The sequence below is a fragment of the Anarhichas minor genome, unplaced genomic scaffold (genome assembly GCF_050575085.1).
Source record: "Anarhichas minor isolate MPS153535 unplaced genomic scaffold, ASM5057508v1 ptg000042l, whole genome shotgun sequence".
Taxonomy (NCBI): Eukaryota; Metazoa; Chordata; class Actinopteri; order Perciformes; family Anarhichadidae; genus Anarhichas; species Anarhichas minor.
In genome coordinates, this window is record NW_027466488.1 from 6553790 (window position 1) to 6572148 (window position 18359).

The 18359-nt window shown below is 42.9% G+C and overlaps 1 protein-coding gene across 2 annotated transcripts in view; it reads right to left on the bottom strand.

The window, feature by feature from the left end:
- Positions 1 to 18344, bottom strand: part of itsn2b (intersectin 2b) — a 29092-nt gene extending 10748 nt beyond the window's left edge. The window contains exons 1-22 of one of the 2 annotated variants that reach the window (XM_076110085.1): positions 18111 to 18344; positions 11512 to 11585; positions 10611 to 10703; positions 10252 to 10315; positions 9915 to 10102; positions 9435 to 9695; positions 8662 to 8758; positions 8379 to 8515; positions 7493 to 7556; positions 6811 to 6948; positions 6586 to 6674; positions 5476 to 5738; positions 5205 to 5354; positions 4846 to 4986; positions 4591 to 4678; positions 4192 to 4331; positions 3073 to 3233; positions 2129 to 2940; positions 1889 to 2010; positions 1544 to 1801; positions 1214 to 1410; positions 206 to 261 (exon numbers count right to left, since the gene is read on the bottom strand). In XM_076110085.1, coding sequence (XP_075966200.1) covers positions 206 to 261; positions 1214 to 1410; positions 1544 to 1801; positions 1889 to 2010; positions 2129 to 2940; positions 3073 to 3233; positions 4192 to 4331; positions 4591 to 4678; positions 4846 to 4986; positions 5205 to 5354; positions 5476 to 5738; positions 6586 to 6674; positions 6811 to 6948; positions 7493 to 7556; positions 8379 to 8515; positions 8662 to 8758; positions 9435 to 9695; positions 9915 to 10102; positions 10252 to 10315; positions 10611 to 10703; positions 11512 to 11518 — 3526 coding nt within the window. In that variant the 5' untranslated portion in view covers positions 11519 to 11585; positions 18111 to 18344. The remainder of the gene's footprint in view (positions 1 to 205; positions 262 to 1213; positions 1411 to 1543; positions 1802 to 1888; positions 2011 to 2128; positions 2941 to 3072; positions 3234 to 4191; positions 4332 to 4590; positions 4679 to 4845; positions 4987 to 5204; positions 5355 to 5475; positions 5739 to 6585; positions 6675 to 6810; positions 6949 to 7492; positions 7557 to 8378; positions 8516 to 8661; positions 8759 to 9434; positions 9696 to 9914; positions 10103 to 10251; positions 10316 to 10610; positions 10704 to 11511; positions 11586 to 18110) is intronic. The other variant, XM_076110086.1, reaches the window with a different exon arrangement.
- Positions 18345 to 18359: the final 15 nt, after the last annotated feature.

Genomic DNA, 18359 nt, shown 5'->3' on the forward strand with positions numbered 1-18359 from the left:
AAGGCTCCAGCTGATACAAGGCCTGTTGCCAACATACGCTGAACTCCACAAATAAAATCTATATCTATGTATTTTTGTCACATTTTGTGAGGATTTGTCGGTGGTTTAAGGGACAAACATTAACATTACGGTTTCTGTAATGTATGATAATAAAATATTAACTCAACTACATCAAACAGATATTTCAGAGGATATTCTACTGCACCTTCAAGCTGAAGACTGTCGCTAGACTCCGAAGCATCAGGAGGGGAGCTCTTCATGCTGTAAACACAGAAAGACTACATTACCACACTTATTCATGTGTGTATGCAATCATCAATCATTCATCCATCCTCAAACGCCTATCTGGATCACAGAAATACCCAAAACATCTCTCCCTCCAGCTCCTCCTGGGGGGATGCGAGACATTCTTAAACCAGACGGGGGTATGAAACCCTGCTGCATGGTCTGGGTCTGCAGTATGAGCTGGATTACATGGGAGTCATACTTTTCAAAGGCTCGACACATGTTAACCGGCTCCTTTCGACACACAGGAGCAGTGGTTTTACTCTGGGCTCCTCAATCTGCAATCTCTGCAATCTCATTCTTTTGGTTATTAGCCAAACCTCTTGATCGGAGGTGAATGTTGGAATGTGCTTCCTCTTCACCACAACAGTCTGATACAACACCAGCTGGAATCAAACTGTACGTACAACTCTGTGCTGTGGAGTGATGTGTAAGTGTGTGTGACTGTTATCACTGGATTACTTTGATACACAGAAAACTGTGAAAAACGTGATGATTCTCAAGCAACTTCTGCAGTTATAAGGAACTTCTTTTCAAATGGTTTCTAAGCCGATTTATAGAAATTTATTCGCAATGGATATCGGAGATTACGACATCAGTGTTACACTGAATCTAAAGATATGTGCATCATGTGCGTTTGCCACACATTGTGATCAAAATCAGCGGGACAAACTGTAGATAACATCCAGTTGTCTTCACTACACTGGCATACACAAAAAATATGCAAAGTGAGCTCTGAAGTATAGCGGGGGAATCAATGGAAGTGAAATACACGTCAGTACTTTGCCTGCTAAACCAATCACTTGCCTTCGTGGCCAGTTGCTAGTGAGGTCTCTAGAAACGGCTCCAAGAGGACTTTAAAAGAAAAACCCACCGTCCTCCCACAAGTTTAATTATGGGGAACACATATGTGTGCCCGAAGACTTACTCTGAACTCTCCTCTTCTCCCAGCAGCGTCACATATGTTTTGGGGAACCAGCCCTTTTCACTGTTCAACTCTCCCAGCCACCAATTCTCCTGCTGCTCCAACACCTGAATGACATCGTCCTTATTGAAGTTCAGATGGCTGTCTGTCTTTGCTGTCCACGAACACAGGGCCTGGGCCAACAGGTTACCCACCACCTGCTGTCAGGGCACAGAGAGAAAGACGAGTACAGTGAGTATTTGAGCATTGCATATGTCCAGACAATAATCATACTAGATTAGTAGCTGGTGCAGCAGTAAAATGGCCCGTTGTATAAAGGCTCAAACCTCTCACCTGTCCTTGTGTGTCAGAGGGAGCAGGGTTTGGAGAGTGTGTTGGCGTGAAGGCAGATTTTGTGCCTGCTGCCTTGACAGCCTCGAGTGCATTGGAAAGCTGTGACTGGAGCACCATTTTAGTAGGAGCAGCAGCAGCAGCATTGTTAGCTGTGTCTGAAGGGGCCACTCTCTCGACGTAGCTTTCTGGGAACCAGCCCATCTTCCCCAGTCGGCTGCCGTACAGCCAACCTTCCTCCCGCTCTGTCGACTCATCAACCTGACAGACAGGAAAGTTTGAGGAAGACAACATTCCCTCTTTGCTGTTGCAGTTGTATCTTTAGTTAACTTTCAGTTTCACGCTTACCTCGATCATATCATCTGCAGTGAAGTTGAGCTCTTCATTGTTTCGGGCAGTGAACGGGTAGAGAGCTTTGAAGGATGTGAGGGCTGCTGACTTCCTGTGTTGTGTGGCCCTGGGTTGCCCACCTAAAGCAGCACATCAGACATAATAACGTGAGTTGAGCTTCAAAAGTGTTTGGATAAACACTGGAGACAGGAAGAGACTACAGAGAAGTGTAGAAAAGTAAAGAAACGTCTGTCTTACCTTTCCTCTCCTCCAGTCCTCTCAGCAGAGCCGTCAGTTTCCCCTGAATATCCACCTTCCCTACTCCACTCAGCGGCAGCTGCTGCTGACGAGCTGCCTCCTTTCTCTTTCTCACCTCCTCCGCTTTCCTCCTCTCCTCTTCCTCCTCTTTTCTCTTCCTCTCCTCCTCCACCCTCTTTCTTTCCTCCTCACACTTCCTCCTATCCTCGTCCTGCTGCTGCTGAAGCTTCCTCCTATCTTCATCCCTCTTTCTCCTGTCCTCCTCTTCCCTCTTCTTCATCTCCTCCTCTTGCTTTCTCCTCTCCTCTGCATCTCGAACGGCGGCGACGGCCGCCCTTTGTCTCCTCCTCTCCTCTTCCTCCTTTTCTCTTCTCCGCTCCTCCTCTCTCCGCTCCTCCTCTAACCTCTTCCTCTCTTCCTCCCTCTTGCGGCGCTCCTCTTCTTCTTTCCGTCTCTTCTCCTCTTTCCTCCTCTCTTCCTCAAGTTTCCTCCTCTCTTCCTCTAGCTGCCTCCTCTCCTCCTCCAGCTGTCTCCTCTCCTCATCCTGCCTTCTTCTCTCTGCTTGCTTCTGTCGCTCCTCCTCTTCTCTTTTCTTCCTCTCCTCGATCTCTCTTCTCTTTTGCTCTGCCTCATCCTTTGCTCTGAGTTCTCGTTCAACCTGCTCCTTGGCAGCCTGGATGAGAGCCTGTTTCTCTCTCTCCGCCTCCTCCCTCTGTCTGGTCTCTTTCTCCTCCTGAAGCCTCCTCTGACGCGCCTCTTCATCCTTCCTTAGCTTCTCCTGCCACTGGCGCTCTTTTTCTATCTTAATAAGCCTGTGAGTGGGAAGCAAACATTATCTAAAAAGTTTGTACATCAAGGTAAAAAAGTCATTTTTTAAAGTTTTAGTTTTGAATAGACAATTTATAGTTGGTCGAGAAATCATGTTTTTTATGGAAGCAAAATACCTCTGAGCTTCCTCCTCCTCCTGTTTTTTCCTCTCCTCTTCTCTCCTCTTCCTCTGCTCTTCCTCCTCCTTCCTTCGACTCAGCTCACGCCGTTTGTCCTCTTTGATGCTCCGTAGATTCTCAAGTGCTGCCTGCTGTTTTCTCTGGCTTTCTCTCATTTCCTTATGCACACACAAAAAAACACACCTTTACTAGAGTGAAAGACATGAGACTTTATTAAAGAATAAGTTGACTAGACAGCCACAACGAGATAAAGACTGAACACACAGCACACAGCATGCACTAACACATAGCATGCACATACATAGCTGCCGTAACATGGAGACATTTGTGGAAGGATGTAAAACAAAGAGAGATTTTAAAAAAGGCCAAGACAGCACAGACATAAGATGTCAAAAGTATGGAGAAATATGAGCAGAGCAATGAACAATAGAAAAGAGCAGAGACAAGAACAACAAAGACACCTAAAGCAACAAAACCTTTAGTAGGTAGAAGAGGTTACGAAGGCAGGCCAGCAGGCAGAAGACAGCCTGAAGCATTGAGTCCTCATCACCCACATACTGTGAAGTTGGGTAAGAGGGATTAGAGATGGGTGAGAGAGAGAAAGGGAGGAAGGAAGAAAAGAGGAAAGGCATCCAGCACGGGGAAAACAAAAGATAGAGAGGAAGGGAAGAGAAGACAGTTAACAAAGGGATGAAATCAGTACCAGAAGGTAGGAAAGGAGGTTATGGTGGAAAGGAATGATTGAAGTAGAGGAAAGAGGCATCAAGCTGCAGTGGTAAGTATGTAATATATAGTATATATATATATTTGGAACTTATGAACAGGCATTGCACACTCGAAAAATTACTTAATCACAAGTTAAAGGCACAAATCTGTTACATGGACAAGTGCTATGAAACCAGGCAAACAATAAAGATGTGGTTAGTTTGGTTTGTAATGAAAACAACCAGTTCTTTATTAAAGCGTCATATTACCAGCAACACCCCTGTTCATTTCATGTAATTTAAGAAACACACTTCTGTGCACATACTGTACTAATATGTACAGGCGCTTATCAAACAATGAGTCTGATGCCATGTTCAGCTACTCTAACGTTATTATGTATTTAACTCCTACCTGCACATCTTTGTTGTACTCGTCCATCTCAGACAGTTTGGCGGAGGTCTCTTTCTCCAGGGCATCCAGCTGCTCTCGTAGTTTCAGACACGTCCCTTTTTTCTCTGTCACGACCACCTTCAGGGTGGACCTGGTCGACACTACAAACAGATGAAATACAGTCAAACAAGCGAAAGTGAAAATCTCTTCAATTACATTCTCATTGATCGGTTTTGCAAATTCTGCGTATACAGTAATATGAGCAATACGAATATTTTTATGCTTTTCACTTCAGTATATTGTGAATTTACTGTGATATACCCAATTTGCCCATCAATGTGTTTTTTATCAAACCATCAGTGCTGCTGTAATATGTTGTTGTTCACGAGCTCTGTCATTTCATCCATCATCAATACTAACCAGGCAAGTTATTCACAGACATGTTTCTGAGTTTCTCAGTCAGTCTCTTCTGCTCCGGAGTCAGCTGGGACAACTTCCTCTGGAACTCCTGACCAAGACGATACGCATCAGAAGCAACAAGAAATGCATCATCGGGGGGGAAATATTTGGTAAAATATTTTTGCATTCTCTCTCAACAAAGTAATGATTTGACAAATAAATCATAGATGACACATTAAAGTGTGGGTTAGACTTAAAAACAGAGGAGACACACACCTCTAGCTGTTTCTGCAGGTTGTTAATGTCCTGCTGGCGAGTCTCTTTCCTTTGATTGGTCAGATCCAGCTCCGTCTTCTGATGTTTCTTTTTGTTCTGAAAGTCACGCAGTCGGTCTGAGATCTGACGGTGCTTGTTACCCTGAGGTAGAGAGAGGTAGAGAGAGAGAGAAACGGAGAGAGAGAAAGAGAAAGAGAGAGATAGAGGATGACAGAAACTTAACAAACTCTACTTAAAGTGTTCACGATGAATTAGACACAGCTGGACAAACTGAGGCAAACAGTGCATGACTACAGTGTGTCTACATTCTTGTGATAAGTTGCTCTGAAACAAAACTACTATGTCTCTCTATGACTCACCACAGCCTGCAGCTCCATCTCAAGACTCTGTTTCTTAGCTTTCAATCTGACGATATCATCCTGGTCCTGGTCCTTCTTTATCTTGAGCTCCCCTCGCCGCCTCCTCTCCCACTCCTCCTTCCTCTGACGCTCAAGCTCCCGCTGTGCAGCCTGCAATGAACCCACACAGGACACTGAAGTGTATGGAAACGACTCTCTGCTGTGAACAATGAACGTGGGAGCATTCCTACAAAAAGTCACACTTGTAAATACAGACTCTACAGTCCCTCACCTCTTTTCTCTCTATCTCTCTCAGTTGCTCTTCTTCTTTCTGCCTCTCCAGCTCTTTCTGTCGCTCCAGCCTCCTCTCCTCCTCTCTCCTCCTACTCTCCTCGACCTCCCGAGCCTCCCTCTCTCTCTTTTCTCGCTCCTCTCTCTGCTTCTGAGCGCGCCGCTCACTCTCCCTCCTCTCCGCATCAAGCAGCGTCAGACGTCTTTTCTCCAGCTCTGCGTTTCCTCGCTCCAGGTTGGCTTTGAATTTATCCTCGAACGACACTGAATAAAGACAAATACAAAGTTTTGATGAAGTCAGTGTTGGTGCAATTTCTATGATGATTGGGAGTAAGCAGTCAAATCAAAATCTAAATACTGACTTGATCTTAATGAATAAGGAACCTAGTGAACGTACTTTTATCTTTATTACGTTTAAGTACATGTTTTGAATAAACCCCCAATCAACTCTATTTTAACGTATTAAAATGGCCAATGTGCCCATCAGACATTATCTCAAAAATGTGTGAAAGATTCATTTCACAAATTATTAATGACTTTTTTGAGCTTGTGTGTTTGGAAAAGAGGATAATGGACATGAAACATGAATAAAGAAAAATGTATACATTTAAAACTAATTTGTAGTTTTTGTAAAACAGCCACTGAGAAGTAATGCTATACATTACTATGATATTTAAGGATTTAAAAATAGCATTTAGCTGTGAACTTAATATTTAAAAACACTTTACATCAGATTTAACTTTAGCTGGTACAACTTGTGACTGTGTGTAAGACGATAGTGTGTACAAACCCAACACCAAAGTGTGCTGCCCTACACTTGGAGTCACCGCCTTTGACTGGCTCCAGTTTAGGCTGCTGCAAGAGGCCTCTGTGTATGTCACAACAAAGTATGTGTGTTCATACTATTAAATTCTGACTCACCAGTATGAGTGCAAAAATAAACAGTGAGTTTGACAGCCATAGCCATTGATCATACTGAGTGATCTTATCTGGCTACTAGGTATTGTTGCTGCCTTGCATTCTCTTAGCAATGGAGACTATAGAGAACGAGACTGAACATTATGCAGCAAGGCTACACTCTGTGTTTCGGGTTGGTAGTGTGAGGACTGACTGTTTGGTTTGGCTTTCTGTGGAGGTTCTATGTCCAAGTCATCAGTCAGAGCAGCATATAGAGAAGAGCTGGATCCATTCACTGCACCCCTGGAAGAGAACATAATCAAAATATTAAATAAACATATACATTAATGTCGTCCATGTTTAATGCACTTAAATACACTTATACTCTACAGGGCATTTGCAATGTTATTGTGAAATTGCACCATATGTGTGCACATACCTTTGCAAAGGTGGTACCAGTTCAGTTGGCAGTGTTAGCGGCAGTGGTTGTCCAATTTTTGCCATGTCCACAAGATGCATTGCCAGTATAAACTCCTCAGCTTTTAGTTTCCCGTCCTTGTCCACATCAGCTAAAGTCCTGTGGGAGGGTTGCAAATCCGAGGTGCGAGGTTTAGACATGATTTCAGACTCACAATCACATACAGGATAGGAAGGTACTTTTTGACAACTAGGAAATATTTTGCACCATTAGAGAAGGTCTTCAATATAATTACAACTCTTTGTTTTCAGATTTCTAGTTAAGGTTAGCAACTAAACTTCTCAGCTGCTTCTGATCTACATTGACAGTCCAGTTTATAGGTTGAGGCACAAGTTTGAAGGGAACAGTTACAGGAAACAACTGCATACAAAAAGGATTTCGGGAGTTAAAAGCCCCCCAGAAAAATCACAGCAGAGGTACAGTATTAAGATATCATTTCCTTTTATTTACTGGTAATCAATACTAAAAGCAGCCTTGACCTGGAAACAAATAATCCCATAACAAACAAAAGGCCTGTCGTCATACAAGCTACAGTGGAATGAAGTTTCTTATGTCTAGCAGTCAAACCTGACTTTGGCTCTTGAACACAACACGTAGCAGTAAGAGGAGATGTACAGACAAACAAACAAACAGATATTCTCACCAGATGGAAGCCAGCTGTGTCTGAGTCAGCATTGTGGTCGCCATGGCACCTCTCACCTGCTGACCTGGCAACAAGAGTGACAAATGTCAGAACACCTGTATAACCCAGATGTGTGGGTGTGGTGGAGGAAGGAAAGGGTCAAGGGTGCGTGTAAGGACCTGTACAGTATGTGCCCATTTACTCGTTAAACTACAATGTGGCAGGTGAACAAAGAGGGCAGTCCCGTAAATCAACACAGCTGGTTTCCAAGACTAATTCCAGGTCCTCTTGATGTTTTAATAAAAGTGTAAAATACGTCTGATGTTGAATGAGGAAATTAGAAATGTTTTAATCTACAAAGAGATTAGACCAAGAGCTCAGAAAATGTATTCATGTAATGTATTTAATGTGCTAGAATGCACATAATGTGCAGAGTCACACTTGCAGAAATGATCTGCAAGTGTGACTGAAGTGAGTGAGTGTGTATGTGTCATCGGTGTTTCAAAAGAACCGGTCCAACAAGGCTTGCAGTAACAGAGCGAGAAGTGCATACTTGGCTGTGTGTGTGTGTGTGTGTGTTGAGAAACTGCCACTGTGTCTAAACACACTCACATCTGGGGCAGAAACACCCTCCACTTCCTTAGAGTTAGTTAAGACTTGACACACACAGAAGGAAAGAGGGAGGCAATCGTTATGAAATCATGAGGGACTGATGTTCATGAACATCCACGCCTGCATTCCAGGCATAGTTTGGTTTAGTATGACCACCTTAATGTTCATATACATATATACACACACACACACACACACACACACACACACACACACACACACACACACACACACACACACACACACACACACACACACACACACACACACACACACACACACAAACACTTCGTACCACTGAGGTATCCTGACATGTGTTTATCCAAGCTGTTGAACTGCTGTCTGTATTTGAGTCTGGAGGCATGTGGCACAGCCCAGTCGCTGGGAACAGTAACCAAGGGGGACATCACAGAAGGGGCAGAGGAAGCGGAGCTGAAAGACAAACACAGGCGACACATAAATACTAGCTGAATGCAACAAACTACAGCAGGACCAGTGTGTTTTTGCACTTCAAAAAGATAAGCGAAGCACTGGAGAAATTGCTTAAATTTGTGTGTGTGTGTGTGTGTGTGTGTTACCTGATAGATCTTAGGTCCAGCAGGGATGAGGCCTTGTTCATACCAGAAGAGGAGAGTCCGAGCGGAGAGGAGTAGGGGGATGCAGAGCGAGGTAGGCCTGACAACACAAAGCACAAACACACATCCATTACATGCTTTCATATAATTATCTGTGGTATCATAAGTGCTGTCCTCGACTAAAGAAATTATTTATTTTTTATTTTAATTTCTTTATTTGATGGTCGGCATCAATCAGACATTTACAGATGTCTTTCAGATAATGCATATACAGATCTTCAGATGATGCCCATTTTAGTTATACACGTATAGAACAAGGAGTGAAAAAGACTAAAGAAATTCTTAGTCGACTAACACTCATACGATTTTGACGATTAATCAGCAGCCCCAGATATCATGATGACATTTAATGGTAGCCTTTAAACCACAAACTCTTGATGCTTTTTATAGAGTTTCAGAAAGAGTGAAATGGGAGGGGAGCTCTACAATGGGTCAGTAATATAGTGCCATCCAGCCGAGCTTGCCAAGGACGAGGAGGCTATTTGTATGGAGATGAGACACCGACCGATCGGACTCTGCAAAACCAGGCCAGAATCATTGCTTTTCCCCTCAGAAATATTTCATCATCTACACTCTGCTGCAAACATATACAATATTGACTCTCAGAGTAGGGCAGCAGAGAAAATAAAACAACTTGCACGTGAAAACCAGGAAGGACAGATGAATGTATTTAACCAGACAGGAGACTAAAAGTGAGAAATGAAGATCATCTGTACCAGGGGCCAAAGCTCCAGCTGCGTATGGGTCGAGAATTCCAATGGTGCCATTAGGCAAGGTGGCGCTTCCCATGGTTGGCATCAGGGGCCTGGAGGAGGTGGAGGCCATTAGAGGGCTCAGGCCTGTTGCTGTAGGAACCAAAGGGGTGAGGCCCGTCATTGGGGTCAAAGGTGAGAGTCCAGGGGATGCCATTGAGAGAGGGGTAAACATTGCAAGGTTTGTCCCGGTCATCATGGACATGTTAGGCACAGTAGCCATACCTGGGACACACACACACACACACAATAGGAAACCCAGTCAGATAACACAGCAGTCAAAATGCATGTGTGCAAACAGTCAGATACACTTAGCTTGTCAGTAGTTGTTAAAATCCCCCAAATTAGTTTTTTTTGTGTATGCATTTACATATTTTACTCTTCACATATCTTTTTGTGTTAAAGCAAATTACACATTGTGGATAGTTAATAATAATATTGTACCATAGGCTGGGTTGGTCAATAATGAGGTGGGGTTAGTGAGGCTGGGAGCAGGCACTGGAGGCTGCTTCATGATGACTGGCAGTGCTGCGGGAAGCTGTGTACCCTGGAGTTTTAGCTTTATGAGCTTCATAGCGATGGAAAACTCCAACCTGTCCATCTTCCCATCTTTGTTCATGTCAGCCAGAGCCCTGAGAGAAAAAGGAAAAACAGAGAGAGAGAGAGAGAGAGAGAGAGAGACACCAGTTAAGATCTTGTGCTTCAAGTACAGATTTCAGCAAAAACTTGCAGAGAACCCATCGCTCAAAAATGTGAGTGTGTGAAAGTCTGTGTTTCTCACCATATCTCAGCCAAAACTGAAGCAGGAAGCCCTGATTGGAGTAAAAACTTCCTTGCCTGCTCCCCTACAGAAAGAGACAGAAAGGGAAGAAACAGAGAAACACAAGAAAATTGAGATTCCTTTGCATGCAAAGCTGAAAAATGTGCCTGCGTGCAAAACATCACTATCTACAGCATTGTTGTGCCTGCTTGATCACCCGAGCATGCCAACAATACTTGAGTTAATTTCAGAGCTACTTATATTTACATTTGCCCGAGTATTATTGGGAAACACTGTGCTTTATACAGCTAAAGGACGTGTCCTGGTAAAATTGCATTATGAAATGTACTGGCAGGGAAATGACTGATTAGTGTGCGTACCTGAGACATAGCCCATCGATGGGAAGAGGGTGTCAAACTTCTGATCATGTTTGACCCTCTCCTGTGGAGAGATCGCCCAAACACTTGGGCCACCTAGAGAGAAACAGAAGAAATGTCAGTGTGAAGAAGAAATCTTATTCTACTCAGCAAACCTGCTCCTGGAACAGGCCCATGGCTGTTTTACCTTCTCATTGTTTGAATAAATCACACAAGTGCACAGTACACACGGAAAACACGGAAATCTGAGCAAAGCAAACAAGCAGGATTACAAAAAAGTAAGGAAGCATTTTATGACATTTAAAAAAAACAAAAAAACAGGTGCACAAACACACACACACACACAGAGATGAGAGAAAACCCTGAGGCCTCAGTGGCCGTCAGGAGCTGGGAATGCACTGATATTGACAAAGTGATAATGAAGCGCACTGTTACTGTGTCACTTTGTTCAGACAGGAGGGCAGAACAACACTTGACTGCACATGAGTGTTTACTCTGCGGTCCATCAGCAGACGCAGTGAATGGACGGCTTACTTCATAGTAACAACGCATACACAGTTTTGGTAACTTTACTCCTGTGACTGGCACCATAAACAAAGCTGGTGTCGAAAAATATGGAAAAATAATTGACTTTGTGATGACCACAGAGCTCAACGATTGTACTAAATGTAAACTGGTCCAGAAAAGGGCAGTGGAGCTTTTAAGATGAAAACCTCACCCATACAAACCATAAGAAACACTAATAGACACAGTGTGTGTTCAGACAGATGTATGTGCAGCCACACATAGGAGTAAAACTGGGATTTTTTTTACTAGAACTATCAATGTGTTGGCTTAGATGATCTGCAGAGCCAAAAATAACACACAGCACTCAATGCACACACACAAGCTGCAGTGGTCTTACCATTCATCTTTGCAGGTGGCAGAGGCAGAGAGGGGGAACTCCCGGTGGTGTCCTCAGCTACTGCTCGCAGCCATCTGCAAAACACACAGTCACAGCCCAGTCATCAGTCAATACTGCAGCTAAGACAGGACAGTCACTGAGAGGAGAGGGAAAAAAGGCAGCGAGCGAGCGAGCGAGCGAGCGAGAGAGAGAGAGAGAGAGAGAGAGATTCTGGTCAGTCAGCAGAGTTAAACAGAGCTCCTCCTGTTCTCTTCCGTCAGGAGCACTCTGGCCTCGTCCCAAAGCTTTTAGACTACTGGGACATGTTCCAATACTATCCACACAGCCCATGGTAGTGGCCAGATACCAATACTACACTGATAAACCTTCAATAGAAAGCATTTACACCAGAAGGCAAATGGTAACATGATGATGCTAAGCAGGTTTATTTTTATTTTTTTACCATCTTTGTATTCCAATACCCATACTACCGTACTAGTTAGTTTGTTAGAAAAAGATTTTGCGTGCATGTCAAATGCAGTATGCCAAAAAATACCAGGATGTCCTACTGCATCCGGTCGCATTTCGCAGCAAAGATTTAAATGATTTTAAACCCGCCTTCCTGTCACCACTGACCACTCCTTTCTCAAAATATGCTACGTCATGCTTGTTGAGTCAAGCACATGCAAAGCAAGTGTGGGAATCCAGCTGCTGTCGCATGAACCTATTCTGTGTGGTGGGAGGGCCCAAATGTTCTGCAAGGTTACGGTTTGTGCGCTTTAAATGATTAAATACGACATTAAGTGCAGGTCCAGGTTTCTTTGATAACGTTTACAATAGTGATAGACTTCTTAACACTGTTGTCAGATGAAAGAGCCAGCTAACTAGTCAGCGAGAGAAATTTTAAGATTTATTACTTTGAAGTTTTGTATTTTATGTTAGGGCGTATATGTTGACGAATAAAACCAGCACATTCAGGTCCCATCTGTGACTGCAGCACTGTGCCACCTGTTGAAATACAGCCAACACAAAACTACCTTGTTTAGATCTAAAAAAGCTTTTGCCATGCAATGGAAAGTGTGAATCTTTGCTTCAATACAGGACAGATAACCAAAGGCCACCTGTACTGTGAGGACTAAACTACTACACAACTGAATAAATGCAATCTAACAACAACAAAACCAGCTGACAGTATTCCCATGCATCAAAGTTGGGGACTCTGCGAATCAGACGATCATGTAGGTTCTTTAGCTTTCACATTCACTTCATTACTGGCGTGCTGAAAACCCACTTCCTCCACGGCTATCTCCGCTCCATCAGCCAGTCACCCTCACATGATGTAGAGGGGGGACCAAAAGGAGGAAAGAAATTCCAATCTTTCTTCTCAACACTTCCTGCCCGGTAACCCACAGACACAGGCATTTCCTCGTCAGACGTCAGTTAACAGGACGTAATCGTGGATTTTGGCAGAGGGTCAGCTTTGACGACCCAGAAAATATGAGCTAGAGTGAGAGCTAGGGTTGGAACTGAGGGAGTACAAGAACCGACAAGTGATTTTTAGGAAGCTAGATGGCTGATCACCGATTTTGTCTGCTGATATGTGCACATGAATGAGATAAAGAGAGACAGAATGAGAGGGGGAGAGGAAAAGTGAGTCGTTTTTGTGGACGGGGTGTTATTGATGCTCTCACAAGGGCAGAAAACTGCAAGGGAGGGCTAATCCACTGCATGCCATCTGTCGCTCTCCCACTTCACTCCACCTGGGTCAAGTCCTCCTGTACTTTATCCCCACTTCATTCTGCCCTCATCCTTTGTTTGCAGTCTATGACTGTGTACATATAGATTAAGAATGTATTCATTTGGAAGTCAGGTTTGCAGCAGTCCCAACACAGATATAGCAAGACTGCAAAAAAGAAGTCAGGTTACCATTTAGTTAAGTATATGTATTATTTAGCTGGAAAAATACCACAGCCATGAACTCAGTTAATACATAATTCTGGCCTAAAACTATTTTCTGCACGACACTGTTACCAACATGTGGAATATAGAGCCCGACTGATTTGTTTGAATGTACTAAAACACACACTTTACACTTTTTAAATACTTAAATAACAAACATGTTAATCTCAACAGATTCAGATTGACATCTCAGGTGTTGCGTAGTAAACAGTGGAGTTTTCCAGACAAACTGTATCAAGTCTTAATACAGTTTCAAGAACTTTTTGTGCATATTGACCAATTTACCTATATGTCAAAACAAGACACGAGTGATAAGCTGACATCAGTCAACATCATCAGTCATTCAGTATTGGTCCGGCTCTAGTCATGGAGTGTGATCTCTGGTAATGTCACACTGTAGGAATGATGAATAAATGAAAGATAGCAGTGGACTGTCGGCTTTAAGGTTTACTGTTTCCAGAGAGACATAGAAGAGTCTGATTTCACCTGACTGACCAACTGACCGACTGAACTACTGACTTGGTTGGCAGAAGTGACTGACTACAATGATAGATTCAGCTTTGCAAACCTCATGCAAATCCTTTGAGGGTTCACTTCGCCTGTGCTGCAGGACCTCTTAAAAACAAGGCTGTAAAGCAGACTGCAGGCGACAGGAATGAAAGCCTGATGCACTGTTTCGATAGCGTTACAGTCGGCACCATAGAAAGGGAGACTTAAGTTATACATTTACAGACTACACAGTTTTCATTTTTCACACAAGGGTTTGTCATCATCAAATTGGCTGAGCATTTTTCTTAAGCTGAGAAAACCATTTCAAAACATACTGTATAGAGAGGACACTACATCCTTGTAATGAATAGAGAATGGCAACTGCAAGCAAGCTTTTGATTTCCATCCAGCTCTAGCAATACCATTGTGTGACGCTGCATTGAATTTACAGTATGGGGATGCACAATATCAAATAAATACATGTTTTTTTGCAGTCCATTTTGGGGATTTCTGTTTTACTAAATACAATCTTGGAGGGGTCCTTATGTTAGATCTGTAGAGTACAGTTTGATAATTCTTGCACTGTGTTTTCTTACTTTTAAAGGTCTGGGCCAATGTTGAAATTGTGTAAATCCATCCTGGTGCCCACAGATGCACAGTAGTCCCATAATAACTGTGGCTTTGTTGCCTTGACCTGAGATACATCATGTTTGTTGTCCACCAGCTCTGCCTAATTTGCATATTTAGAATAAAATCACAATACGGGCAGAATTAAGACAATGTGTTTATAAAACCCAGATCAGATGTTGTTACCCAGGTAATGTATCCTACACAAATCACATGTTAAAACCAGGTGTAAAGGTGGTCCAACTGTGCACAGAAGAGGTGAGAAGACTATCAGACCAGCACAGGTGTCATCAATACCGCTAACGATGATTCTGTTCCCTTTAAGTGCATCAGTAAGCCTCGTTTGTGAGCCACAATACACAGTAGCATGGCTCTGAACCTAGTACAGCTAAAGGATGTGCAGTATTATTAATCACACTTGTGGTTTTCCTGCTATATCAAATCAAAATGTCTTTTGTGAAAAGGGCTTGTTGGTCCAAAGCAATGCTGTGCGGTCCCTTTTAATTAGCACGAGTGCATGGCCGTTCATTAACAACAAAGGAAATTTGCAAACGTCTTTCAGCTTGCACATTTTTGTTGGTCTAAAGGTTGATTGTGTTGAACTATTTTTCAAAGTCAATGTGAACCACTTAATGCTGAATTAACGCCTGACCTGAGTGTGGCGGTAAAAAAGAAGAAGCCATAAATGAAGAGAAACACCACACTGCCTCAGAGTGTGGTGTTTCTCTTCATTTATGGCTTGGTTATGTTGCTCAGACCTCACCTCCTTCAGTTCTGCTTTGGTTCCTGCTGAAAGACTGGGTCGTTTCTGTCTCTCCGTTAGTTTATACAACACTGAAAACTGTTGGATAAATAGCCCGGCTGGCCCTGACATTAGCTGCTTCAGGAGCAGCTTTGAACCCTGCATGTCTGTCTGTTTGTCCCTTATGCTGTCTAATGTGCACTTCCTATATGGCACCTTGCTGCCAAGTAGACGCTTTTACATTGACAGAAGTAAATTCAGAATTCAATGACTAAGGAAAGGATGTTTTACAATAAACCTTTTCTCCTCTCTTAATCCCTCCACTTCCTCATTCCCTGTTTATCTTTTGGACAGTCCTTTTTTTCCTCTCTCTCCTCGTGTGTCATCGTATATCTTTATCTGTCCCTCTGCCCTTAACTCTATACTCTTCCAGTTGTGTGACCCTGACCTGTCCTCATCACTACTCTGTTCAGAAACAAGCAGACTGTCATTCTATGAAATCGACTTTCAGCCACCTCGCTGACCTCACGCCAATGATATCATCTCCATCCCGATGACTCTTTCCCTCTCTGTGTGTGTTTGTTTCTATGTACAATAGAGTTACCCATGCTAGTCCTTTGGCTATCCATTATCACTCACTCCCCACTCCTCTTTTGTGTCATTATTTTTTTCTGTCTGCTTCCCACACAAGGTACCCGTCTACTCCGCCGTAAACACCCCAGTCCACCAGTTGCGTTCATACACCGAGAAAGTGCTGCAAAGGCCATTTAGAGTGTTTCAGATTTGGTTTGATTAACATTGTTTGCAACGCTGCTGTGTTCTGTTTTCTTAAGAGGCAAGGCATGCCTCTCCCTCCTTCAGTCTGCTTTGACCCACCCTGATATGTTCATATATCAGAAGGATATGACAGGACTGGTAAGAGTACTCTGATAGATTGATGTTTTATACGGGAACAAGGGTTACGACAGGATACTTCTGGTAGTACTGCGTGTGTGTGTGTGTTTCCTCTTTATCATCTTGACTGAATCTTTAATGAAGATATTGAGGAGGAGGAGTTAAACGGCTGGTTAAACCTTACATCTGCTGAATAAATACCCTACCAAACCAATACTGGATCCACCCAGAGGTGTTATTGTAATGCTGCAAACAGTGGTGATGATCTCATGACAGTGAGGAAGAAAACAATTCAGCAATTCAGCTTATAACCATACTGATAATATTACCACTGTTATAATAATGTTAACAGCAACCCTGACCTTTCCCTCCACAGAAAGGCCTGAGGTGAAGCTCAGCTGGCAGCCATTAATTACCTTGAGGATAATTCTGCCAATGGGAAGTTTGTGAACATGGAGATCAAAACCAGGTTGGGCAGTTTTAATTACTCTGTCATTCAAGAATAACACAATTACAGTAAAGTGGAGAAGAATAAAGAAAGCCTTGTTCAGCTGCATAAAAGCAGCTGAACAAGGCTTCAATGTCTGTTCTTAGCTATACTGTAAACACATCACTGTGTGTGTGTCAAAGCAATAACACACAACCACACTCAACCGAACGCAAACATAATAATACCAACACCATTGGGGCCACTGCAATGTTTTGCTGGCTTGAATACTGGTGGCATCATCTCCCATCAGGCCCATCCAACTGAATCATTATCCTGCCACTGTACTGGAACATCCATTCTCTCTGTGTCTCTAAACCAATACTAAGGAAACACTGTAATAAAATTGCTCCACGGTCGCATAAATATTGAAAGGCTACATCATTTCAGTCAGCATATCTCACCATAACACTTGTATTGGAATGGACGTCAACATCACACCTGCTAATGTCGATGGTGCATTAATTGTGTGCGGCTGCATTTGACAGCACAGCTTTTTAAGCATCAGCGTGCTGCGTACGAAAATGCAGAATGAAATAAAATTAAGATGTTGTACAGAAAAATGTTGCATTTGTTTTACTTCTTCTAACATTAGGTCATTTGTGCTCATTTCCCTGAGTAAATGCTGTCAGGCAGACTTAATGAGTCTAAATTGGGTGACACATTAGCATTGTTGGGTGTCAGCAGTAAGCCTCACCAATATAGTAGTAAACTCCACTGGTGGTATTACAACAAAATAAAACCCAGTACATCATTGTATTTTTTTAAATACTGACAAAAGAGATTAGTATTGTGCATTCCTACAATGTTTTGTGTTGCTTGTATTTTAATGATGTTAGAAGTTATGCTTATTCACTGGTGGCTCCGATTATGCCACTTAAGACAACAAGAGACCCACTATGGGACAACCCAAAATCAGTCACATTTTCAAAATACGATAACCGAGCACTGCTTCTCTAATGGGAACCACAGATTGCTTTATTAACAACCTCAAAGTGACTTGAACCTCAATCTGTATGAACGACACACTGATAGAGGAACATTCCCGGATCACTTGTCACCAACAGACCTGCCTGCCTGCAATGCAACCTGCTCAACTCGTTTGAACCGAGAGGGATTTAGGAGACTGAGACTTAACAAACTTTACAGAGGCACCAATAAACTGCCTGTGTATAGTTATCGACCACACCAAACATCTGATGAAATCATAACTTAGCTATAGCTAACCTCACATCTGAGTAGCATCACCTTCAAGGGTAGATTTTCACTGAATCAAAGAAGACAAACTTAACAAAAAATGAACAAACGGAACTGCACATAGTCCAAAAAGCGTATGCGGAAACTAAAATCAATCTAGGGAAACATTAAAATAACAATATTAAACTTAGACTCTTGCTTAGACAAGCAGTCTCGCTTGCGTACCTCTCTCACAACGGCCACAAAACATCAACTTCCGAGCTTCTGAAGTTATCATCCACTACTTCTGGACGGTGTCCCCGGACACTGTGAAGCGTTGTCGTCCAAGGAGAGCAGTGTTATGGAAGAAATGTTAAAAGTTTAGCAGTCCTTGTTGCTCAAGAGTAGAAAAACCTGTTGCTGACAGCTCGGTGTGTCACACCAACAACATGGCTGACGACTAGTGATCGGTGGCTGTTAACGTCTGACCGTCCA